The sequence below is a fragment of the Ursus americanus genome, chromosome 17, assembly GCF_024610735.1.
Source record: "Ursus americanus isolate L20-20 chromosome 17, mUrsAme1.1.p, whole genome shotgun sequence".
NCBI classification, from domain to species: Eukaryota; Metazoa; Chordata; class Mammalia; order Carnivora; family Ursidae; genus Ursus; species Ursus americanus.
In genome coordinates, this window is record NC_142143.1 from 6,902,336 (window position 1) to 6,929,860 (window position 27,525).

Consider the following 27,525-nt stretch of genomic DNA (forward strand, 5'->3'; position numbering starts at 1 on the left):
TCGGGCAACCTGGTGAAACAGGTGGACAGGTTCCCTTTGCAGGGGAGCACCTGATGGAATTCCACCTTCAGGAGACTTGGACTTACTAACCCTTCTAGGTCACTGGACCTCACTTCAAATCCACCTGGTACAGGGAGGGGCACCTGGGTGGCTGTCAGTTAAGCATCTGACTCTTGGTTTCAGCTCAGGTCATGATCTCAGGGTCATGAGATCAAGCACCCCCAACCAAGTCGGGCTCTGCACTCAGCAAGGAGCCTGCTTGAGGATTCTCCCCTCTGCTCCTTCCCCCACTCAGGTATGCTCTCTTCCTCTCTCAAATAAATAATCTTTTTTTTTTAAATCCACCTAGAATAAAGAGAAGACAAAGTCTAGTTGCTACTCTTTTAGAATTCTAATCCCAGAATATGTCTGCCAGACATTAGTTATTTAGAGAACTATTCCAGCATAAAAGAGGCCTCATCCCTTGACCCTATTCCCAACTTACCATCACATTCCAGCAGAAACTGAAAAGCTGAATGAGGGGAACCCTACTGCTCTGGTTTGTAGAATCTCTCCCTCTTCCTCTCCTTGTCACTTCTGCCCATGTAGAGAGGTTTAAAAGTGAGAAAAGAAGAAACTCTGAAAAGGAAAAAAAAAATTCTTATCACTTTCCTCAAAAAATTTTAAGAGAAAGAGATCTGGAACTTGTGACCCACATTTAAGATCCATATGGTCTAAATTCTCTATTTGGAACCTTTAGAAAAGGGGTATACCTACATTTTACCTTTTTACGTCTTCCCTTTGTGACAGTTGTCTGGGCATACTGGCAGTCTCTGTGTTACTGACATGCCAGCTTCCTGGACCCATGACTCTATGCCAGTAATTTCTAAGAGGAATCTGGAGCTACTTTCTATATTATCATATGCCTTCTTCAAGAAGATCTCCAGCTCTCTAAAAACTGGACAAGAAGCTCTTTTTTCTTGGAAGAGAAAGAAGAATGGTCCTTGACTTATCTCATGGCTGGGAAATTTTAAGGGCTAGCATATTCCAGACACTTGCAGGACTTTAATTCTAATATCCCCTCATTCCAGAAAGTGTTTCCCAAAGTTTGTTCCACTGAGTAATAGTTTTTACAAAATGTTTAGTGAATAAAATAGTCTAAGGTCAAATAATTTTGAAAAAATATGTATATTTTGAAAATCTCTCCCTCTTGGAGGTTTATGTTCATTAGTATATTCAAGATGCTGAGAAATCATGAAGTAAAGAAATCTGTTCACCTGGCTTTTTCAAATATATATGACTCAATAACCCCCTTTTTCACTTAAGACCCATCAACATCCACCACTTCCTTAGGAAAGGCTGTCCTTGGCAACATAGGAGGATCTGGTTTCCTATTTGTTACAATGAGATCAATCAGTAACTCTAACCTCTTGTAAGGAAATAATCCAAGATTGAAAAAAAAAAAGCTCTATATAAGAGAAGTTAATCGCAAAGTTGTTTGTAATAGCAAAAACCTGGAAACAACTAAAATATCTTAAGATAGGGATCGAGAAAATACATAATGGCGCAACCATGTCAGAATATCATGTAACCACTAACAATATTTATGAAGAATTTTTTTTTTAAAGATTTTATTTATTTATTCGACAGAGATAGAGACAGCCAGCGAGAGAGGGAACACAAGCAGGGGGAGTGGGAGAGGAAGAAGCAGGCTCATAGCGGAGGAGCCTGATGTGGGGCTCGATCCCGCAACGCCGGGATCACGCCTGAGCCGAAGGCAGACGCTTAACCGCTGTGCCACCCAGGCGCCCCTATGAAGAATTCTTAAAAGCCTATGAAACTCATCAAACTATACATTAAGGAGCGCCTTGGTGGCTCAGTCGTTAAGCGGCTGCCTTCGGCTCCGGTCATGATCCCCAGGTTCTGGGGTCAAGCTCCGTGTAGGGCTCCCTGCTCAGTGGGGAGCCCGCTTCTCCCTCTCCCTCTGCCTACTGCTCCCCCTGCTGTGCTCTCTCTCTGTCAAATAAATAAATAAAATCTTAAAAAAATATACATACATTAAATATATGCAATTTTTAATGTATCAATTATACCTCAAAGCTGTTAAAAAGAACCCTAGCAAAATGTAAAGTGTCTGTATGTACAGCATGTTTTCAGCTACATACAAAATATACGTAGAAAAAAAATATGTGGTTTAAATGTCTTCTGGGTCTGGTAATATTGTACACTACAGCTCCTGAAAGCCTTCTGCTATATATCAAAAAACACTTAATATTTTTAAGACCTCACTTTTAGGTGGCTTGATGAGCCTGAAAAAAAGCAAGAAAAGGCCAATAAAATCAGGAAGCTGGTCAAAGTAGGGGGAACAGTGAGCTTTTAAGAGGCTGAAAACCTTGGAATAGTCTAGAATAGTCTAGAATGATAGTTCTCAGCAGGGAAGGCACTGGCCCCCAGAGGGCAATTATGAAGTAAGTGGGAACGTTTCTGGTTATCACAGTTAGAGGCCACTGTTGGTATTTGCTAGGTGAGGGGTCAAGGATACTAGACATCCGAAAAGTATAGGGCAGCTCCTCACAACAAACAACTGTCCTATGAAAGTCCTCAGGACTTTCCAATGAATCTCTGGCCATCGATACAGGTGAAACGTGTGCTTGTCATCATTTAAGCCTAGAGCCTCACCCTGTTTTACATGATTTTAATACATACAGAACTTTTCAGGAATTCATCCACTGTGTGAATCAAGGGAAAACTAAACTCTCTTATTTGGAAATTTGTCACAAATTGTTCATTTTGGAAAATGACATTTCCAATGGCATTACCAGCATGGTACTCAAGTTACTAATACAACATACACGGATCAGTTGGCATTCTTAGCGTTTACAAATTTGGTGAATCTATGTATAGGGGGTGAGCACGTAATTACTTTGTTGTCTTCTAGAATGGTGGAATTTGAGCATTTATATATTAAAATACTTAAAATTTTATTACAAACTAGTTTTCTATTATTTCTTTATATTACATTTATGGTATTACATATTGATTTTGGTTGAAATGGTGTGGAATCATACACAGTTGTCTACAAATTTCATTCCAATGATCTAAAGGAGACATTACAAATTATTTGTTATGGGGCATTCAGTCTGATGGGATTGAAAATCACTGTAGTATATAATCCCTACAACTTGCCTTTCTCGTTTAACATTAAGATAGAAATTTTTGCATATGTACCTTAGATGTACCGTAGTTTATGTAAATATTTACTATTAGTGAACACATAGGTTATTTTTAATTCTGTGATGTTAGAAACAATGTAATAACAACTTCCTACACACATCTTTGTGCACATGTGCAAAGATTTCTCAGGAACAGGTACTGAGAAGTGAAACTGCTAAATCAAGAGTACTTATCTTTTAACTTTTAAAAGGTACTGCCAAATTTCCTTCCAAAAATTCATACCAACTTACACTCTCACCAATATTGTATAAAATAACCTTTCCCCACATGTGTTCCTTCCTAACACTTAAGTTTCTCAATCGTTTCAATATTTGTAAATCTTTAGAGATACAATTTTTTCTCATGTTTATTTGCACTTCCCTAACACTAGTCAAGTTGAATGAACATCTTTTCAAATGTTTCTGAGCCGCTCTACTGCTTCAGTTAATTAGGAATTAGGGATTCACACCTTTTGTCCATTTTTTCTTTTTGATTGACTTGTTCTTCATATATTCTGACTATAAATTATTTAACATACATGTTGGAGATTAGCTTTCTCCTATTCTGTTTCTCATCTTCTGATTTTGGTCATACAGAAGTTTCAAATTTTGATATAGGCAACCTCATCACTGCTTTCCTATATTGTTTCATTGTTTTTTATCTTCTTAAAGAAGGTTTTTCCTACATCCAGATATCATTTTCAATGGCCACATAATATTCTACTGTATGGATGTACCATGATTTATGAAATTCTCTCTCACTATTGGAAATTTAGGTTGGTCCATCCTTTCAATAATATAAACAACGCTCTGAAAAACAACTAAGTGTTCAACTTGGTATTTCTAACATATTTTAGGGCCTAGTAAACAGCATAATAAATGTTTCTTGAGTGGGGGAGGGGAGAAAGGCAGGAAGCTTTTTCCACCCTCACATATGTTAAATGTAGCCCAATGTCAACCGAATTATTGGGGAATTAGCTCTAATTCTACTTCTCCTTTGGCCCATCTGATCAAGAGTTGACTCAGCTTCTAAAGTCTAGGCGTGGAAGTAAAGCTTTATCCTCCCCCTAAGACGGCCCTCCCTCAGGGTGCCACACTACTGCAGACACGCCTTTAATCACATACCTGAGTCCGCCTTCTTATCCTGACTTTGGTTTTTGAGTGCCACTTTGCTTGGTGAGTCTTCAAAGGTTATTCCTAAAAGATGGTGGATGGGCCTCAGAAGATGAAGCAGGGGGAAGAGAAGGCTCATACACAGCAGGCTGGGCTACCATAAATTTGCTAGACCCAGCTCTATTTCCAGCAGGTGGAACTTCATATCCCGGAGGCAGGGCTTCATTTGCAGCCGGTGGGGTTTCATTTGTAGCCGGTAAAGCTTCATTTCCAGCTGGTAGGGGTCCGTATCCTGCAGGCGGGGTTCCGTATCCCCCAGGTGGGAGTCTGTATCCCCCAGGTGGGGGCCCATATCCTGCTTGTGGGGGTCCATATCCCACCTGTGGCGTTCCATACACCCCTGATGAGGGTCCATATGCCACCTGTGAGGGTCCATATCCTGCCTGTGCGGGTCCATATCCCACCTGTGGGGGTCCATAGACAACAAATGGGTATCCTGAGAAGGAAAAAAAATTCAGTTACTCATTTTTTAGAGTAGACAAGGAGTAAGTAAGAAGGAGGAAGAAGCAAACTGACACAGGAAGAGAATTCGGGCAGAAAAATGCTAAAGCCAGATCCTTTAGCCACCACCAGATGAAGGCTTTATCATTTCCTGTTGTGGAGGGGTTCAAATTAACATGAAAATAACCCTACAGTTACTGTTGTGCTCAAAGATATATTTTACTTAATAAATTTTGTTTGAGTATGAAGAAAGTAATACATGCTCAATGAGGAATATGTATTGGGAAAATAGAACTTTAAAGGTCATCTATAATTCCACTCTCAGACAAAATCTTAATATCTTGGTGTATTTCTTTGTAGGATCTCTGTTAATATTTTCATACAATCACAATCATAACACCCACACATTTTTTTATCTGGCTCTTTTTACCTGACATTATAAAAAATTTCTTTATATTATTAACATATTTCACACATTAAAAGCTGGACAATATTTTATCACATGGATAGGTGCTACTTAATTTCCCTGCTGTAGAAGAGCATGTTGTTTCTTTCTTTTTTTTTTAGATTTTATTTATTTATTTGAGAGAGAGAGAGAGAGAGAGAGAGCATCTTTGAGCTTAAGCACCGGGGGGGGGGGGCGGGGGCAGAGGGAGAGGGAGAATGTCTTAAGCTCACTCCACACTGAACACGGAGCCAAGGTGATACCCGATCCCAAGACCCTGAGATCACCACCTAAGCCAAAACCAAGAGTCTGACACTTAACTGCATCACCCAGGCACCCCTGTTTCCAACTTTCTAATTCACATTGCAATAAACCTGGGCTTTATTTATTTTCTTGGCTACATTTCCAAAGTGGTTTAACTGAATCAATGAATGGACAACTTTCAAGTCATATTTATGTTTGAACTAACTAGAAAAAACGTTAAAAGAATGGTCTTAAAGATTCTCAAAGAACTAAAGGAAAATGTGGAGGAAGTCAAGAAAATGATGTATGCATCAAACACAAATATCAGCAGAGGTGGAAAACTTAACAAGAAACCAAAAAGAAATTCTGGTGCTGAATAGTACAGTAACTGAAATGAAAAATTCACTAGAGGGATTCAAATTCAGATTTGAGTAGGCAGAAGAATGAATCCATTAACTTGAAGACAAGACAATGGAAACAGTAGAGGTTGAGGAATAGGGAAAAAAAACAAAAAACAAAAACCAAACACTGAAGAAGAGTGAACAGAACGTGACGGACCTGTGGAACACCACCAAGCAGACCAACATACATACTGTGAAAGTCCCGGAAGGAGAAGAAAAAGGGACAGAGTAAATATTTGAAGAAATAATGACTGTGAACCTCCCAAATTTGATGAAAAACATGACTATAAACATTCAGGAAGCTCAATAAACTTCAAGTAAGATGAACTTAAAGAAATACACACTGAGATACATTCTCATCAAACTTTCAAAAGACAGAGACAAAGCGAGAATCTTGAAAGCAGCAAGAAAGAAGTGAATCATCCCATACAAGGGCTCCTCAATAAGATAATTAGCAGATTGCTCATCAGAAACTTTAGAGGCCAGAAGTAAACTGTCAAACAAGAATCCTCTATTTGGCCAAATTCCTTCAAGAGCGAGGGAGAAATGAAGATGTTCCCAGATAAACAAAAGCTGAAGGAGTTCATTCTTGCAGGGCAAGAAGTGCTTAAGGTAGTCCTGCAGGGTGAAGTAAAAGGACACCAGACAATAATTTAAAGCCATCTTTACAGAAATAAAGATCTCAGTAAAGGTGAATCACTGGACAATGACAAAAGCTAATATTTTTGTAACAATGGCTTGTAATTCCATTTTTTGTTTTCTAAGAGACTAATTATTTATTTATTTTAAAGATTATTTATTTATTAAGGAGAGAGAGAGCATGAAAGTGGGGGAAGGAGCAGAGGGGGAGGGAGAAGGAGGGGGAGAGAATCTCAAGAAGACTCTGAGCTGAGCACAGAGCCTGACACAGGACTCAATCTCATGACCCTGAGATCACAACCTGGCTTAACCAACTGAGCCACCCAGGAGCCTCTAAGAGACTAATGCATTTAAAAGAATTATTAGATTATATTTTTTGTCATACAGCTATAAAAATATAATTCTGTGGCATCAGTTGTGTAAAAAACTAAAAGCTGGTAGACATGTATGTCATGTTCCAAGGAGAAACCAAGAAAGGGCTGCACTTGGGGGCCTGTTGACAGCCTGTTAGGAGACCATGTTTGAGAATCACTGTGGACAGGCACAATTGTTGAAAGGCATAGGGCATAAAGCTGGAGTCCTGAGTGAGGTTGAAGGGCGTGGCACAAGCGTGATGGCTAAACTTGTGAGAAATGGGAAGGGGGAGGTGGGGAAGAGCACACTTTTTCTGCTCAGACTATAAGCAGGAAGTGACTATTCCCACTAACAGGAGTTGCCCAGGTATGTTCCATATGTGTACATTATACTTAAAAGTGATCCGGAAGCTGAAGCCCAGTCACTTACTGACCTGCCGCTGGGCTTCAGTCTAGAAACGAAGTCATGGACTCAACCATTTTCCAATTTCCTAAACTTCTCCTGTTTCTCCTGTAGCAGAGTTGGAGGCAAACTAGCAATGAATGGATCTTTGAGCCCCTGGCATACTTTTCCACCTCCCAAGAAGAACTTCCCTGCTATTCCTTACCTGGACAAGGCATCTGTTGGGTGTACATCATGCCCCCCTGCCCAGTAACTACGTACAGTCCTGGAGTGCTGAACCAGCAATTTACACTTCCAAGTGGAACTCCTCTGGCAGCTGAGAAGACAAGTTCGGCAAAATAGGGACTTTTTAATTCTTTTAAGTCAGATGTACAGCAGCTATCAACCAAATAATTAATACAGTATCAACCACCATCTTACATGTGTGTCCAACAATGCTCCCAGGATGCAAGATAAAAAATATACACCTCCCTTGTCCTGAACTGTATGCTTCTTGGGGGCAGAGATTATGTCTTATTTGCCTGTGCTTATTCAGGGCCTAGCACAGCATTTACCATAAAAAATATTCAGAAAACACTTCCAAGTGAGGATTCTATCAAGTTGGCAAGATACATCCATTAAAGACCAATGTAATGGCAACGTGATACAGAAGCAAGCAAGCACTTCTTGTTTATCTTCTTCAGCATCTATCTTATAAGGACTCTTGTGATGGCATTTGGGGCCCACCTGGATAATCCAGGATAATCTCCTCATCTCAAGATCCTTAAATTAATCACATCTGCAAAGATTCTTTTTCCAAACAAGGCAACATTCACAGATTCTCAGGATTAGGACATGGATATATCTTTGGGAGCCATTATCAGCCTACCACACTAATTTCTGGCCTCCGGCATATGACCAGAAGTAATGTACACCGCTTCCGGGTCTTCCCTGGTACAAGCTTCCCAGGAAACCTTTACTCTCTTTCCCTCTCTGCTGACTATCCAGAGAGGCTGTGGAAGCCATGTGTTAAAGATGGCAGAGACTCTAGTACCCTGGGTCCCTAAAGGGCTATGTAGTTCAGAGCCCCCTTTTACCCTTGCCGATCGTCCTTTACATAAGCAGTAATATGTATTGTCTTAAGCTATTGATAATTTGGGGTTTACCTGTTTCAATAGCTAGCATTATCTTAACTAATTCATTATAAATCTAAAGTTGTCCTCTTTACCCCTATTATCCTCCTTTTCAATATCCTATTAATATCCTTTCCAGAAGAAGTAATTATTTTATTAACTTATATGTTTGCTTATTTCTTCTTTTTTAAAAAGGTTTTATTTCTTTATTTGACAGAGAGAGCACACAAGTAGGCACAGCAGCAGGCAGAGGAGGAGGGGGAAGCAGGTTACCCGCTGAGCAAGGAGCACGATGCAGGGCTTCATCCCAGGACCCTGGGATCATGACCCGAGCCACAGGTAGATGCTTCACCGACTGAGCCACCCAGGCGCCCCTGTTTGCTTATTTCTTATATTACTCTCGCTAGACTGTAAGTTTAACAAAGGTGGGGACTATATATGCCTTGTTCACTGTTGTGTTCTCAATCATCTCATGTAGTGTTTGGGCAACAGTAGGTACTCAATATATATTTGGTAAAAACAAGAATCAAAGAGCCCCAACAAGTCAGCTCTGCAGAGGGGAAGGGACTTCTGCAAAGGGTCAAAGAATCATATCATGAAGCATGATGGGTAGTTAATTCTAAAGGCATCAAGGGAGCCCATCTCACAAGCCTGACTCTTACTGGGGGAGCGGGGGTAGGCTCCCACACCTAAGCCATGATATAATCAGACCCAGAGTAGGTCCAGACATCGGGCCAAGTTCACATAAGTTGCCTAAACTCTTTCCAAGTAGCTATGTAACTGCTGGGACTCTGTTGCTTTGCAGACCAAGAAGCAGATCTTAATGAGAGCACAAAGAGGATCCCCTCAAGCTGCCTGATCCTTAGTCCATAATCCTAAAAATAAGCCCCCTCAGTACTGTGAGGCCAAAAATAAGAGCAAAGTCAAGACCCAGTATGCAATTATTCTGAGTTCTACAGACATCTGTAGCAAAGAGGAGCTGGACTTCCAAGTGTGCCCTGACTCTGGGTTCCACATGGCTATGCTCTGTCTGCCAGTGGCAGGCTTCCAGATCCTAACTGCCCTTTGGACAACGAAGAGCTGTTGGTTGGGTACAGCATGTGAACTCCTTGGCCTTTATATCTTTGCTCTGTATATTAAAGGTAACGGTAAAAAAAAATTTCTTACTCCTCAATTTCCCATATATGGCTTTTCTGCCACCTGTCTTCTTTAGCACTTCTCTCTTGCTAAGACCAACAACAAACTCAAATTTCCACACGCAATGCACATTTTTCAGTCTTCACTTTATCAAACACCTCTGCAGCAGCTGACAGATGACCACTCAGTAATGCCTGAAACTTTCCTTCCTTGACCTCTGGGATAATAAACTCCCTCAATTCTCCTCCTACCTCAGTCAGCCCCTTTGCAATCTTCATTACGGTCACCCCTCCCCTCCCCATCCCTGAGATGCTGAGGACCCTTGGAATACCATCCTTAAGTCACTGAATGATCTTATCACTCACGTGGCTCCAGAGATGACCTGTGTGCTGAGCATTTCTAAATCGGTCTCCAGATACAGGTCATCTTTGGAACTCTGAGCTGCACAACCACTGACCGCTAGCTTTCCAATGTACCTCACATTTAATAAGATGTAGGAATTAAGAGTATAGGATGAAAGAATACAACAACACTTATATAGTATTCCTGCAAAAATGCATGACCTGCATCTGAGCAGGAGGAAACAGACAAATCCAAATTAAGGGGAATTCTACAAAACAATAAGCCCGTATTCTCTTTAAAATGTCAGTGTCAAGAAAGACAAAGAAAGGCTGAGTCCAGATTAAAGGAGACCAAAGACATGGGACAACTAAATTCAATGTGTAATCTGGGATTAGATCCTGATTGGGGAAAAAAAAAAAGTGTGCTATTAGAATTAGCAACAGTAATGGGTTAATCATTTCAATACGAATATAAACCATATATTAAATAATAGCATTGTTTCAATGTTAAATTTTCTGAATTTGATAAGTAGACTGAGGGTAGATAAGAGAATACCCCTGCTCCTAGGAGATTTACATTCAGATACTTAGGAATGAAGAAAATGATCTTTGTGACTTACTCCCAAATAGTTCAGTAAAAACAAAAGCAAAAAAAGAATAAGATAAAGCAAATGTGGGAAAATGTTAATAATGGGTGAATCTAGATGAAGGGTCCATGAGAGTTTGTTGTAATATTCTTGCAACTTTTCCAGAGATATGATTATTTTTCAAAATAAAAAGTTCGAAAAAAGAGTGAGAAGAGGTTTAGGGTTCAGATTCTAGCCCCATCACTGTCTGCCTGTACAGCCTTGGGAAATTATATGACCATCACCGCCTCAGTTTTCCCTGTTATCAACTGGGGATAATGATTGTAGCTACATCATAAGTTTTTGTGAGGGTTACAAATATTGACACATGTAAAGGGCTTGGAACACTGCCCACTATATGGTAAGCACTCAATAAATGTTAGTATTATTATATCTAAAATTGAACTCATTTTCTCTCCAACTTAGACTGTCTCTTGTTTCTTAATCATGGTTTATAGCACCATGATCCAGTCAGTCTTCTGAGCTAGAAAATTCATTCCATCCTTCTGTGTCCCCAGCACGTCGTCCATGCCTCTATTATGGCATATTTGCATATGTCTGTCTCAACTAGATTGTGTTCATCTCAACTAGATTGGAGTTAGGGTGGAGGCAAGGGAGAAAGAGAAAGAACATTCCAGATAGAGCAAATTTCAGGGCACCTGGCAGGCTCAGTCAATACAGCATGAGACTCTTGATCCTGGGGTCGTGAGTTCAAACCCCATATTAGGTATAGAGTTTACTTTAAAAATAAATAAATAAATAAATAAATAAATAAATAAATAAATAAATAAATAAAAAATTACCCAGAAAGAACAAATCGCATGAAGGCTCGGAGATGAGAGAACAAGACACAAAGCAGTCCAGTTAGAGTACAAAAGGTGAGAGAGTAGGGGTATGAAATGAGGCTAGATTAAATAAAAATATATCATTAAAGGATTTGTTTTTTTAGTAGGCTCTACACCCAACATGGGACTTGAACTCACAACCCCTAGATCAAGAGTCACATGCTCGACCGACTGATCCAGCCAGGCGTCCCATAAAAGGATTATGTGTATCAAAGTCTGAAAGAGTTATCTGGTACATACATTAGATCAATGCTTTAGCGCTTGACAATACCTCTTCCCTCTTCTCGTGGAAGATGGGAACTAAACCTAAGAGAAGCAAAGGCAAAGCCAGAGAGGAGAAAAGACAAAAAGGCATGACAGAGGAAAAAGAGCTCAGGCAGCTGGGGCACCCTGACCTGAAAATGAGACTACTCAATGATATGAGACCAGCATTTAAATGGACAAAAGATTATCAGGTAAAAATCAGTCGTTCAGATGTCTGAGTATAAGCTCCTAGTAGATTGCAAACTCCTTTAAGAAAAGGAGGGACTGAATAACCTTGCTCCCAGCATGTAGGACTGTACGTGTCCCGTAGTAGGGAGGCTCAGGAAATGTCTGCCCAATACATGTGCAGCTACCAACTGCCTGACCACAGAGGCCAAAGTCTTGACCAGGTGGGTGACAGGCCTCAAAACCCCAAAGCGTTTAGTATCTTTATTAGCATTGCTCACCAGCAGAGGCAGCTTTCATCATCAACTGGGCAAATTCGATGGCACCTCCTTTTCTGAAGGCTAATTTAAAAGTAGCCTGTCCTTCCCAGCCACCTGGGGGAAGAAATGGCACACACTCACTGAGGTGCTGGCACCGCTGGCCAGAGAGGACTGCCCCAGACAGAGAGAGAAGCACTACCCAATGGAGCAGGGCAGCTTTCTTTGAATTCCAGCACGAGCCAAGTCTGAATCTTCAACCTTCTGGAAGTTTTTGAGAAAAAAAATATATACTCCTGAGGGGGAACTCTTACCATTTGGAGCTGCCTGAATGATTCCTTTAATGAAGTTGGGGGTAAAGACTGGTTGTTCGATGGTACAGTTACTCATCAGATCAAATGGCATCATAAAAGAAAACATGGGGTCACTGACTGTGTGTGAAGTCACGAAGATCACCTAGGAGAGGAAAGAAATTTCAGAGAAGGAATGCAGTTTGTCCACAGACTGAGACACAGCAAAGCAATTCTAAGGTCTAGGCTGCTTTAATGTCCTGGCCTAACTGAGAAACATCACTCATTTTCTTCCATATTCCTCAACACGGAAAGTCATAAAAGTGTGAATGTTTTAAAACACTTTGAAAGTCAATGTTTAACCTCTCTCCATTTTAAGGAAAACAAATGTGCAGTTAATCCAATCAAAGTAGAAGTAGAATTACCCGGTATGAAGTAAGAAACAACGTTCCTTTCTTTGTACCACTGAAGTAACTGGATCCCTCTGGTTGCTGTAGGAAGGAGAGCTCTACATCCTGACACTGAGTCAAGACACTGCAGAAAAGAAAGGGCAGACACCACACAATTTAGAAGTTATAGAGCTTTTAGCAGTCTCTAGCCCAGAGTAAGCACTCAATAAATGTCAGCTGCTGCTGCTACTGCCATTATTTTATTGAAATAGAAAGGAAATTAAATGATCTTATTCTCTGACTATTAACTTATTCTTCTCCCTTTTTATCATTGGGTTCTTTTTTTTTTCCCTTCTTTTAAAGATTTATTTATTTATTTTAGAGAGAAAGAGTGCACAAGCAGGACGAGGGGCAGAGGGAGAGGGGAAGCAGAATCCCTACTGAGTGGGGAACCCTACATGGGGCTTGATCTCAGGACCCTAATATCATGACCTGAGCTGAAACCAAGAGTCAGAGGCTTAACTGACTGAGCCACCCAGGCGCCCTGGGTTCTTTTTTTTTCTTATCAAATTTACCTTCTTTTTAATGTTTACTCACCAATTTTTATTCTTTGTATGCAGTAAGTATAAAGCACTGTGGTAATGGAAATGTTTCTCTGACTCTGATAGAGACGGTAAGGCACACAAAGTGCTCCAGATTCCTCTGGCATGTTGTTCCCTCTGCCATGTTCTCCCCTCACTATTAACGTGAGAAACTTGGACTCATCCTATTCTCACTCACAGAATCCTATTGGGTTTCTTCTCTTCCTAAGTAATTATTATAATAGATATGTGCTTGTTTGTTCAATGTCTTAACTAATGATCATTAAGGACGTCTTTCCACTGTAGCCCTAGCAAACAGTGGGTGTTACTAAATATTTATGGAAAGAATGGGTGAATGAAAACATAAATATAGATAACAATGCAAGCAATGATAGGACATACATCATATTAATGGCACAAAAATATCATAGCAATTTAGTAGAAGGAGAGATTAGCTTTGGTTAAAGTGCCTAAAAATGACTTTATAGGAAGGATGAAGTGTGAGTTGATTCTGAAGATATGAATGGTGTTTCAGTAGGCAAAGGTGAAAGTAGGGCACAATCCAGATGGGGAGCAAACAGCATGAATAGAGATGCAACAGCAGTATTAATGGAGGTATGCAGTGGAAAATAAATTGCAGACTTGGGAGCAGCCTACCTGTGTGGATTCATCCAAATAGCACGGAAGTGGTGGGAGGGGGGAGAATAGTGAAATAGAGCTGGAAAGCCATGCTGGAACTAGAGCTTAGAGACACCATTTAATAGGCAAGGAGAAATTGTGAGCTGCAGCTGTCTCAGCAGGCTAGTCACATGATCAAGGAGGTGGTGCTATATCAGAGGCACCACTTTAAGAATCCCTAAGGGGTGCTGTCCTGGCTTAGTCAGTAGAGTATGCAGCTCTTGATCTTGGGGTCATGAGTTCAAGTCCCATGTTGGGTGTGGTGATTACTTAAAAAAAAAAAAAAGAATCCCTAAAATATTCCTGATGTGCAGCGATAAGAACTGGAACTGGGGTGGTGGTGTGTTGATAAAAAGGGCTTTTTAAAATACAATGAAAAGGGGCTCCTGGGTAGCGCAGTCGTTAAGCGTCTGCCTTCGGCTCAGGGTGTAATCCCGGCGTTCTGGGATCGAGTCCCACATCGGGCTCCTCCGTTGGGAGCCTGCTTCTTCCTCTCCCACTCCCCTGCTGTGTTCCCTCTCTCGCTGGCTGTCTCTCTGTCATATAAATAAATAAAATCTTTTAAAAAAAAATAAATAAAATACAATGAAAATATATGATGCCAGCAAAAATGTCAGGAAAAATAGGGAACTCAAGTGGTGCCTGGGTGGTGCAGTTGCTTGAGTGTTGGACTCTTGGTTTGGGCTCAGATTGTGGTCTTAGGGTCTGGGATCGTGTCCCAAGTCAGGGTCCACACTCAGCGAGGATTCTGCTTGGGACACTGTCTCCCTTTCCCTCTGCGCCTCTTCTCTCTCTTTCTCTCTCTCTCTCTCAAATAAATAAATAAATCTTAAAAAATTAGGGAACTCCAAAACTCAGTTCAGAACTCTGGAATCTAATCAAAACCTTATAGTAACTAAGAGAATGTTTAATCAAGAAAAAATAGCTGCGTCTCAGTAAGAGAACTTCATGACACTTTAACCTACCCTGGTACCATCCTCCAATTCCCAGTTTGGCAAGAGCTTTAAAAATAACCCATATTCCTAGTGTAAGTGCCAAGTACCAAAGGGAGCAGAACACACCTTATTCTCAAAGAATTGTGGTTGTTTTAACTTGTCTGGTAGCTCTCTGAGGGGCTGCCTCAAAGGGTGTGTGCCTAATTCAGGCACTGCCCAGGTGACTACCCAGGGTGCATTTGTCAAAAACAGTTCAAGGTAAATGTATTAGTTGCTACTGTCTGGGGCAAAGGATGACATTTAGTGCAAACAAAACTGAAAAGTTAGGGAGAAAGGCTGATGAGATGCTTTAGGGAATAGAGGCTTTGAAAAGCTCTGACATATTCATGGGAATCTAGAAAGGTACATGCACATCTTCCCAGGGCTGAATTCATGCTCAGAAGAAAACTGAGAAGGCCCAAAACTTTTACCTCTGGTTGACAAAAAGACTCTGCTCAAGCAGGAAGTGAAAGCTAAGACAGAGCTCTAAACTGCCTGGCTGAGTGACAAAAACATGCTCCAAACACACAGGCAGACCCCATCTGCAAAGGCAGGGAGGTTTTGTTTTTGTTTTTGTTTTGTTTTAGTTCAGATATATAAGGAAATATTCAAATCACTAGGTGGCTACTACGTTCACACAAAAGAGACTTTAGTGGCCACACATGACAAAGAGCACAAACTTTACAAAATTTATAATTCAGAAAAGCCACTAAACAAACAAACAATAACTACAACAAACAGCAACAAAGTACCGAGGAAGAGAGAAATTCTGATTTTCAGAGTTGACAAATTATAATATTCAGAATGTCAAGTTTTCAACAACAACAAAAAATCACGAGGCATACGAAGAAACCAGTAAATATGGCCCATATGTTCTTCTGTGAACATTAGACAACGAAATTAATAGAAACTGCCCTGAGGAAGCCCACACATTGGATTAACTAAACAAAGACGTTATTTGTTTGTCTGTTAGGTTAACTCTACCCACAACGTGGTGCTCAAACTCCCAAATCCAAGATCAAGAGTCACATGCTCTACTGACTGAACCAGCCAGGCACCCCACTAGACCAAGACTTTAAATAAACTATTTTATTATGCTTAAAGATTTATAGGAAACCATGTTTAAATAACCAAAGGAAATAATGAGAACAATGTCTCAAAAAGTAGAGAATATCAATAAAGAGATAGAAATAGAAAAATGAACTAAATAGAAATTATGAAGGTGGAGACTACAATAAGTAAAATGAAAAATTCAGTAGTGGTGGGCTTAATGGCAAATTTCAGGAGGCAGAGGAAAGAATCAGTGAACTTGAAGATAGGTCAATTAAGAATAACAGTTACTACCCAAGTAACAGAAAGAAAAAAGAATGAAGAGAAATGAACAGTCTAACAAACCAGTGGAACAAAATCCAGCTCACAGCCAAATACGTAATGAGACTGCCGGAAGGAGAGGAGAGGAGAAAAGGGAGCATAAAGAATATCTGAAGAAATAATGGCCAAAATCTCCTCCAATTTAATGAAAGATATGAATCTACATATCTAAGCTCAACAAACTCCTACCAGGATAAACTCAAAGAGATCCACACCAAGACACATTATAATCAAACTGCTGAAAGCCAAATACAGAGACTCTTCAAAGCAGCGAGAAAAAAGAATCATCATGTACAAAGAATCCTCAATAAAACAAATAGCTGACTTCCCATCAAAAACGATGGAGGCAGGGGTGCCTCAGTGGCTCAGTCAATTAAGTGGCTGCCTTTGGCTCAGGTCCTGATCCCCAGGTTCCTGGGATCGAGCCCCACGTTGGGCTCCCTGCTCAGTGTGAAGTCTGTTTGCCCCTCTATCTCTACCCCTCCCCCTGCTTGTGCTCTTTCTCTCACTCTCTCAAATAGATAAAATCTTTTTTTTATTATTAAAAAAATTTTTTTTTAGAGGCGCCTGGGTGGCACAACGGTTAAGCGTCTGCTTTCGGCTCAGGGCGTGATCCCAGCATTGTGGGATCAAGCCCCATATCAGGCTCCTCCGCTATGAGCCTGCTTCTTCCTCTCCCACTCCCCGCTTGTGTTCCCTCTCTCGCTGGCTGTCTCTATCTCTGTCAAATAAACAAATAAAATCTTTAAAAAAAATTTTTTTTTTAAGATTTTTATTTATTTGAGAGAGAGAGCAAGAGAGACAGAGAGAGCATGAGTAGGGAGGAGTGGTAGAGGGAGAGGGAGAAGCAGACTCCCAGCTAAGCAGGGAGCCAAACACGGGACTCGATCGCAGGACCCTGGGACCATGACCTGAGCGGAAGGCAGACCCTTAACTGACTGAGCCACCCAGGTGTTCCTTAAATAAATAAAATCTTAAAAAAAAAAAAAAAACTATGGAGGCAGGTGGTAGTGGAATGACGTATGCAAAGTGCTAAAAGGGGGGAAAAACCTGTCAACCAAAAATTCTGTAGCTGACAAAAACACCCTTCAAAACTTAAGGAGAATTTAAAATATTACCAAGTAAACAAAAACTGAGAGATCATCACTAGTAGGTCTGAACTGTAAGAAATGCCAAAGGAAGTCCTTCAGCCTGAAATAAAAAGACACTAGAGGGGCACCTGAGTGGCTCAGTCACTTAAGGGTCCAACTCTTGGGGTGCCTGGGTGGCTCAGTCATTAAGTGTCTGCCTTCAGCTGAGGGCATGATCCCAGAGTCCTGGGATTGAGCCCCACGTTGGGCTCCCTGTTCCGCTGGGAGCCTGCTTCTTCCTCTTTCATTCCCCCTGCTTGTGTTCCCTCTCTCGCTGGCTGTTTCTCTGTCAAATAAATAAATAAAATCTTAAAAAAAAAAAAAAAGGGTCCAACTCTTGATTTTGGCACAGGTTATAATCTCAGGGATATGAAATCGAGCCCCACATCAGGCTCCATGCTGTGTGTGGAGCCTGCTTGGGATTCTCTCTACCCCTCTCCCTCTGCTCCTCCCCCACCCCTCTCTAGAAAAGATTTAAAAAATAAAAATAAAAAGACACAGACAGTAAATCAAACCCATACAAATAAACAGAGAATACAACACTGGTAAAGCTAACTACATAGGTAAATATAAAAGTCAGTATTAATGTATTTTTGGTTTGGAACTCTTCATTTCTTCCTATATGAATTAAAAGGCAATTGCATAAAATAATAATTGTAGGGGCGCCTGGGTGGCACAGCGGTTAAGCGTCTGCCTTCCGCTCAGGGCGTGATCCCGGCGTTATGGGATGGAGCCCCACATCAGGCTCCTCCGCTGTGAGCCTGCTTCTTCCTCTCCCACTCCCCCTGCCTGTGTTCCCTCTCTCGCTGGCTGTCTCTATCTCTGTCAAATAAATAAATAAAATCTTTAAAAAAAACCAAAACAATAATTGTAAATCTACAGTGATGGGTACACAATGTATAAAGATGTAATTTGGGACAATAACAGTATAAGGGGACAGAGCTATATAGGAACAAATCTATTGCATACAATTAAAACTAAATTGGTCTTGCTCAGTCAGTTAAGAGTCTGCCTTTGGCTCAGGTCACAATCCCAGGATCCTGGGGACAAGCCCTGTGTAGGGCTCCCTGCTCAGTAGGGAATCTGCTTATCCCTTTCCCTCTACCCCCCCACTCATGCTCTCTGTCTCTCTCTCTCTCACTTGCTCTCTCTTTCTCTCTCAAGTAAATAAATAAAATCTTTAAAGAAAAACTAAATCGGTATTCATTTGAACTAGATTGTTATAAATTAACATGTTAAATGTAATCTTCAGGACAACCACAAAGAGAATAACTAAAATATAAACAGTAAAAGAAATGAGGAGGGAATCAAGATAGTATATTAGGAAATACCTATTAAACACAAAGGAAAGCATTAATGAAGGAAGTGAAACATATAGGAAACAAATAGCAAAGGAGCAGAAGTTAAGTCCCTTCTTATCAATAATTACATTAAGTGTAAATGAATTAAACCCTCCAATTATAACTCAGAGACTGGCAAAATAGACATTTTTAAAACATGATACCACTATATACTGTCTACAAAAGACTTACTTTAGATCCAAAGTCACAAATAGGTTTAAAGTGGAAGGATGAAAAAAGATTTTCCATCAAACAGTAGCCAAAAGAGAGCTGCAGTGGCTATACTAATATCAGAAAAAAATAGACTTTAAAACAAAAATTATTATGAGACATTATTATATCATGATAAAACGCCAATCATCAAAAAGACATTACAAATATAAACATGAATGCATCTAATAAAAGTCAACTGGACCTAGCATATAAGGACACTTCACCCACAAAGGTAGTAGACGCATTCTTCTCAAATACACATGAAACATTCTGTAAGACAGACCATATGTTAGGCAACAAAACAAGTCTCACTAAATTTATGAAGATTGCCATCATACTGAGTATCTTTTCTGACCACAATGGAATGAAATTATAATAACAGAGGGAATCTGACAAATTAACAAATATGTAAAAATTAAATAAAATGCTCTTAAACAACTAATGGATCAAAAAAAATTGCAAGTGAAATTAGAAAACAGAATTGAATCCCTAGAAATTAGAAATTTTGAGATGAATAAAAATGAAAACACACATATCAAAACTTTCGAGATGTAGCAAAAGTAGTGCTTAAGAAGGAAATTTATAGCTTTTAATGCTTGCAATTTTTTAAGTAGAGCAAATCAATAATCTACTTTTCCACAGTAGAAAACTAGAAAAACAAGACCAAATTAAACCCAAAGCTAGCAGAAGGAAGGAAATAATAAAGATTATAGCGGACATAAATAAAGAATAGAAACAAAAGAATCAATAAAACCAAAACTTAATCCCTTAAGATCAGCAAAATTGAGCAACTTTTACCTAGACTAAGAAAAAAAGAAAGAAAACTCAAATTACTAAAATTTGAAATAAAAGTGGGGATGTTATCACAGAACTTACAGGGAAAAAAAGGATTATGAGCAAATATATGAACAATTAAATGCCAACAAATTAGATAATCTATTTGAAATAGATCAATTCCTAGAGACAAACCAAAAGGACTAAAGAAGAAAGAAAATCTGAATAGACCTATAACAAGTAAAGAGATTGAATCAGTAATCAAAAAAATTCCAACAAAAAAAGCCCAGGATGTATATTATGTGTTGTTGGGTGGAGGGTTTTATATATGTCTGTTAGGGCCAATTGGATCCGATAGTGTTGTTCAGTTCCTCTATTGCTTTATTATCTTCTGTCTGGTTGTACTTTTGATCAGAGGTTGTTAGGAGCTGGGCTGAGTGAGGAATGAGGAGTGACTGCTTAATAGGTACAGTTTCTTTTGGGATGATGAAAATGCTCTGGAATTAGACAATGGTGGTGATTGCAGGATATTGTGAATATACTAAAAGCCTCTGAATTTTACATTTTAAAATGGTTAAAATGGCAAATTTTATGTTATATGAATTATACCTCAGTAAAAAAGTGGGTTTATATATTAAGTGTAAAACCTCAATAAATCAATTAATCAAATTTAAAAGACTGTGAAGAAAGAAACCCCTGAGCTTGGTAATTCATTGGATATGGAAGACAAAAAAGTCATGAGAAATCAAAGGTGGTCTTCGTCTCCAAAGAAATAGGGAAATCAGAAAAAGAAGCTTATTGGGAAGTAGGGACATAAATTTGGCTCTAGACGTGCTGAAATATTGAGGAGGTAGGAGTACTCTTTGCAGTTTCATTCTGTCAGGTCCTGGGTCAGCATCTAATACATGGGATTTCTCAATCTTGGCACTATTGACTGGGTTGGTAATTATTAATTACCTGTTGTTGGGGGCTGTGCTTTGTAGATTGTTTGGCAGCACCCCTTGCCTCTCTCCACCAAATATCAATAGTAGCCCACTCCTACCCCAAATTGTGAAAACCAAAAATGTCTCCTGGGGGCAAAATCACCCCAGACTGAGAACCACTGTCCTACAAGGACGGCATATTGACTGCAAAACCTCAGTCAAAGTATAGTGCAGTGAAACAAAGAATGATTTTTCACCATGTTGGTAAATGTTATCATGTGGAGACAACAAGCTTCTAAAAAAGAGGTAAAAACTGCAAATGAAATTTCACAGCACCGTTTGGCAAAGGTTATCAAATACTATTCTGTCCCCAGCACTAACGAGAACTTCAGCAAAAGTTCAAGCTTCAATAGTTAATCATCTGAATTTGAGTTAATGTCCTTATAATGCATTGAGCTCTAAGTAACTGCCAGATACTAAATATGCAAAGATTTTACATAATTTTATCTATAATTTGTAAGTAGGTTCCCAGCTAAAGAGAAATGGTTCTGATATACGAACCTTCCAAAGGATGAACAATTTAAGATCCAACTACATGCTATCTACAAGAGACTAACTTTATTTCTTTTATTACTTTTTATTGAAGCATAATTAACATGTAGTGTTGTGTTAGTTTCAAGCGTACAATATGGTGATTCAACAATGTTCTTAAGTGCACGTGGAACATTCTCCATGATAGGTTACATGTTATGCCACAAAACAAGTCTTAAATTCAAGAAAATAAAAATCATCTAAAGTATTTTTTCTGATTACAATGGAATGAAACTAGACATCAATAGCATGAGGAAAACTGGAAAATCCACAAATATGTGGAAATGAAACAACTGACATTTTTATATAACCAATGGGTCAAATAAAAAGTCTCAAGGGAAATTGGAAAATACCTTGAAATAAATAAAAATGAAAACACAACATGCCAAAACTATGGGATGCAACAAAGCACTATTAAGAGGGAAGTTTCTATCTGTACATGCATACGTAAAAGAGAACGAAGATCTCAAGTTAACAACCTAACCTTACACCTTCAGAAACTAAAGAACAACTAAACCCAAACCTAGGAGAAGGGAGGAAATAAAAATTGAAGCTGACATAAACAAAAGAGAGGATACAAAAGCAACAGAATAAAAAATCAGTGAAACTCAGGCGTTATTTTAAAGATCAATGAAACTGACAAACCCTTGGCGAGATGAACTAATTAAAAAAAGAGAGATGACTCAAATTACCAAAACCAGAAATGAAAGAAAGGACATTACAACACATGCCACAGAAATAAAAAGGATTGTAAGAGAATACTATGAAAAATTGTATGCCAACATATTGGATAACCTAGAAGAAATGGATTAATTCCTAGGAGCTAATTCATGAATAAATAGAAAACCTGAACAAGCCAATAATAAGTAAAAAGATTGAATCAGTAACCAAGAACTTCCCAGCAAAGAAAACCCCAGGACCAGAGAGCTACACTGGACAATTCACCAAACACTGAAAGAATAATTAACACTAATCCTCCTGAAAATCTGCCCAAAAACTGAAGAGAAGGGAACACTTCCAAGGTCATTCTCTGAGGCCAGCATTACCCTGATGTCAAAGCTAGAAAAAGATACTATAAGACAAGAAAACTACAGATTGGGGCGCCTGGGTAGCGCAGTGGTTAAGCAACTGCCTTCGGCTCAGGGCGTGATCCTGGCGTTCTGGGTTCGAGCCCCACATCAGGCTCCTCCACTAAGAGCCTGCTTCTTCCTCTCCCATTCCCCCTGCTTGTGTTCCCTCTCTCGCTGGCTGTCTCTCTCTCTGTCAAATAAATAAATAAATAAATAAATAAATAAATAAATAAATAATCTTAAAAAAAAAAAAAACTACAGATTAACATCTCTGAAAAATACTGATGCAAAAATCCTCAACAAAAGACTAGCAAACTGAATATAACAGTACATTAAAAGGATTACACACATGACCAAGTGGGATTTATTCCTGGAACATAAGATGGTTCAACATATGAATATCAATCAATGTAATAAAAATGGAACTACCATATGATCCAGCAATCTCACTTCTCGGTATGTACCCAAAGGAAATGAAAATAGGATATCAAAGAGATACCTGCCCTCCTACGTTCACTGCAGCTTATTCACAATATCCAAGATATACAACCTACATGTCGGGTCAATGGATCAATGGATAAAGAAGATGTGGTATTTATATAAATAATGTATCACTCAATCATGAGAAAGAAGGAAATCCTGTCACATGTTACAACATGAATGAAACTTGAGAACATGGTGCTAACTGAAATAACCCAGAGAAAGATAAATACTGTATGATCTCACTTATATGTAGAATCTTAAGGGAAAAAAAGTCAAACACATAGAAGCAAAAAGTAGAATGGTGTTTACAAGGGAGGGACTCAGGGAATGGGAGAAATGGGGACATGCTGGTCAAAGGGTACAAATTCATAGTTACGGAGGATGAATAAGTTTAAAGATTCAATGTACTGTAGGCATGATGACTACACTTAATGAGTATATTGAAAGGATGCCTGGGTGGCTCAGTGGGTTGGGCTTCTGCCTTCGGGTCAGGTCATGATCCCAGGGTCCTGGGATCGAGCCCTGCATTGGGCTCCCTGCTCGGCAGGGAGCCTGCTTCTCCCTCTCCCTCTGCGCTCTCCCTGCTTGTGCTCCCTTGCCCTCTCTCTGTCAAATAAATAAGTAAAGTCTTTTTAAAAAAAATGAGTATACTTGGGGCGCCTGGGTGGCACAGCGGTTGGGCATCTGCCTTTGGCTCAGGGCGTGATCCTGGCGTTGTGGGATCGAGCCCCACATCAGGCTCCTCCGCTGTGAGCCTGCTTCTTCCTCTCCCACTCCCCCTGCTTGTGTTCCCTCTCTCGCTGGCTGTCTCTATCTCTGTCGAATAAATAAATAAAATCTTCAAAAAAAAATAAAAAATAAATAAAAATAAAAATAAAAAATGAGTATACTGAACACTGGAAATATGCTAAGAGAGTAGATTTCAGGCACATGCATCACACCAAAAAAATGGTAACTGTATAAGGAGATGGTATTAGCTTGACTGTAGAAATCATTTCACTACATATATGTATATCATATCATGTTGTACATATTATATATATATATATAATTTCTATTTTCTAAAAATAGTTAATATGGTAAATTTCATTTTATATTTTTTACCACATACAAACACAAAATCATGAACAACTTAGTAAAAATGGAGAAAATTCACAAAGAAAGTTTATCAAAGACAAATAGCCAACAACCTTAGGAAAAAATAAATTCACTTGCAATAAATTTTTTTAAAGATTCAATTATTCAGACTGGCAGAATAGCAACGTTTAATACCAGGTGTTGTCAAGGGTGTGGTGAAATGGGCACTCTGAGTATTGAGAGGAATATAAATTGATATAGGGTGACTTTGCAAAAATATATATTTCTCCATACTTTTGTATAATTTAAAATATTTTTACAGAACTTTCATATTTTTTAAAAATACATTTTAGTCTTTTTTAAAAGTCTATATCCTCTGATCCCACAGTTCCACTTCCAGGAACATATCTGCAAGAAACATTTTGACAGGTGGGCAAAGATAAGTTGTCAAAAGTGTTCACTGAGGCAATGTTTACAGCAATGACAAATTACACCCTGAACATCCCGGATAGGGGCTCGAACAAAGATTCATGCATACTGGAATACCAGTCATTGAAAATAATGATGTAGATATTGATACTGGAGAGCATTCCCAATACGTTGGTAAGTGAGGAAAACAAATTACAAAGCAGTCTCAGGTGTGGGGGGTGTTGTGTGTATTTCCATGCAGGGAAGTGCAGAAGGATACAAACCAAAATGTAAAAAGCACTGGATGTTGGAATCTGTGGTAATTTAATTTTTTTTCTAATTTTTCTACAATAAACACATATGGTACTATCTGCACAATCTTAGAATATTGGTTAAAAAAAGAAAACTCAGTGTCTTCCCTATTTACCAATAGAGTCCTATCTGCACAATTATAACTTAGCTGGGGGTAAAAAAACAAAAACAAAAACCACCTCCCCAGAACACAGCTACAGTGTGATGAATTTCTCAAATGTGTATTCTGAATAGGCAAAAGAAGTCAAAATACAACCAATCTTCTCCTTCTCAACCTATTTCTTTAACGTAGGTTCTATCAACACCAAAAGAACCCCAAACAATCCCATTAAAAGATGGGCAGAGGAACTGAACAGACATTTTTACAAAGAAGACACACAGATGGCCAACAGACGCATGAAAAGATGCTCAACATCCCTCATCTTCAGGCAAATGCAAATCAAAACCACAATGAAAGATCACTTCACACCTGTCAGAATGACTAAAATCAAAAAGACAAGAAGTAAGTGTTGGAGAGGATGTGGAGAAAAAAGAACCCTTGTGCACTGTCTGCAGGAACGTAAATTGATGCAGACACGGTGGAAAACAGTATGGAGTTTTCTCAAAAAAATTAAAAATAGAAATACCATAAGATCCAGTGATTCCACTACTGGGTATTTACCTAAAGAAAATGAAAACACTGATTTGAAAAGATACAGGCACCCCTACGTTTATTGCAGCATTATTTACAGTAGCCAAGATATGGAAGTAACATAAGTGTTCCTCCATAGAAAATTAGATGAGGAAGATGTGACACACGCGCGCGCGTGCACACACACACACACACACACACACACACGCAGGAATATTATGCAGCCATAAAAAAGGATGGCATCTTGCCATTTGCAACAACATGAGTGGACCCAGAGGGTATTACACTAAGTGGAATAAATCAAACTGAGAAAGACGAATACCATATAATTTCACTCATATACGGAATCTAAAAAACAAAACGAATAAACACACAAAAAGCAGAATAAACACAGAGGACAAACTGATGGTGTTGGAGTGTTGGGTAAGATGGGTGAAGGGGAATGGGAGATACAGGCTTCTAGTTTTGGAATGAATAAGTCACAGGAATAAAAGGCACAGCATAGGGAACACAGTCGAGGATACTGTCATAGCATTGTATAGTGACAGGTGGTGACTACACTTACAGTGAGCATAGCATAACTTACAGAGCAGTCCAATCACTATGTTGTACGCCTGAAACTAATGTAACATTGTGTGTCAACTATGCTCAAATAAAAAAATTTAATAAAATAAAAATAAAGAAATATCATAGTTTCTATACAAGAAGCCAGAGCAGTGACAGGGTGGGTCTTTTCTGAGGAGAAAGCAGAGAAGCAGTCCTTTTCCTTTCTGAGGGACAGCTGGAGTTGAGAAGTTCAAACCCCAATCAAAGCTCTCCCACATGCACTGGCAGTATGATTTTAAGCATTTTACTTCTCTTTGTTTCAGTTTCAGAAATTCCCTGAGAAATAAGGGAAATACTATCGATCCTCATTGTAGATAGAGCAGTGATTAAGTATAAAGCTCTTACTAGTTAGTGTTTGGCGATGATTAAGCATTCAAGAGCACAGAGTGGACCCCATCAAGATAACTCAAAGGACCATAAAATCAGTGTTTCTGTTATAATTTTTTAAAACATGCTTTATGCCCTGCCTCCAACCTACACACAGAAAAGCAGAGAGGCTGAGCGAGAAGATGCCCAAACACCAGATCAGAAGTGGCTTCAGGGCACAGCGACACCTGCACCCCAGGTCAAACCGCTCTAGGCCCGTGAGCAGGGAGACCTCGCGGTCAGAGTGGCGGGCCATCATCTCCTACTACAAGGGAAGACGGACGGCCTCCACCTCCGGTAGGAACCTGTCAAGAACATTTTCTGGGGGAGGAAGCAGAGAAAACAGATCTGGACATCGGCAATCGGTGCTGTCTTAGCGGATCTTCCCGACAAATGCGCAGTCTCCCCGGAGCACAGCACTGAGTGTCGGAATCTCACTGCTACCCGGCCGCAAAGGAGACCGAGGGCCAGTCGGAGCGGAGGCGGAAGCCCAAGTCTAAGAACTGGAAAGCTGGGCGGGAGGAACCGAGGAGAGCAGCGGAGGGGAGGCGAGGCATGAGGTGGGAAGGGGAGCGAGCAGCGGGCCCCGGCGGCCCCGCGCACAGCCACCGCGCGAACCCCGAAACGCCACGCAGCCAGCGTCCTCCTCCCTAGGCGTCTGGCCGTCTTTACGGTAAAGTAAGAGTAGTCATCCCCCCACCCACGTCGGGGCGAACAGAAACGGGTCTTCTGGAGGTCCTGAGAGCGAGGCGAGGCCCCAACAGGGCGGGATCCACAGAGTTGTCCGCACTCCCGCCTCTTCCCCCTCCGTGTTCCCGGGAGAACGACAGGGGCGCGCCCACCGCTCCCCCCTCCCCGGCCGCCGTCACCCCGCTGTGGCTCGCGCTCCCAACGGCAGCAGCACGCGACCCGGAGGGACGGCGCGACACCCCACTACTGCCATTGCGCTCCCGCCTTTCTAGGCGACGAGCGCCTCGCACCGCGCACCAGTCCATTTACCTGAGCGAGGCCACGCGCTCCAGCCTCTGCCACCTCCGAGCCCCTAAACGCCCGCGAGGGCACGCGCGCTCCAGGGGCGGGGGCGGGGCTCCGCCTGCTGCACGCGAAAAAGCGGGAAAGGCCCCGACTGGCTGAGAGTTTGCAAACCGCCAGCCCCACCCGTCGGTCTCCTCCCGGCTCTAAGAGCACCCCTCCCCGCCCCCCGGATTCCCTTCAGGCACCTTTCGCCAAAAGGGATGACGACCCCGCGGCGGTTCTCGGTGTGACTTTGATTCACCGCCAT

The 27,525-nt window shown here is 40.3% G+C and overlaps 1 protein-coding gene across 1 annotated transcript; it reads right to left on the reverse strand.

Moving 5' to 3' along the window:
• Positions 1-488: 488 nt before the first annotated feature.
• WBP2NL (WBP2 N-terminal like) lies at positions 489-27,525 on the reverse strand. The gene is made up of 7 exons (XM_045779535.2): positions 27,464-27,525; positions 12,752-12,860; positions 12,351-12,492; positions 12,061-12,153; positions 7,495-7,605; positions 4,317-4,800; positions 489-618 (listed from the first exon to the last, which is right to left on the reverse strand). Exons 1-6 carry the CDS (start codon positions 27,523-27,525, stop codon positions 4,376-4,378), a joined length of 942 nt encoding a protein of 313 aa, XP_045635491.2. The 3' UTR covers positions 489-618; positions 4,317-4,375.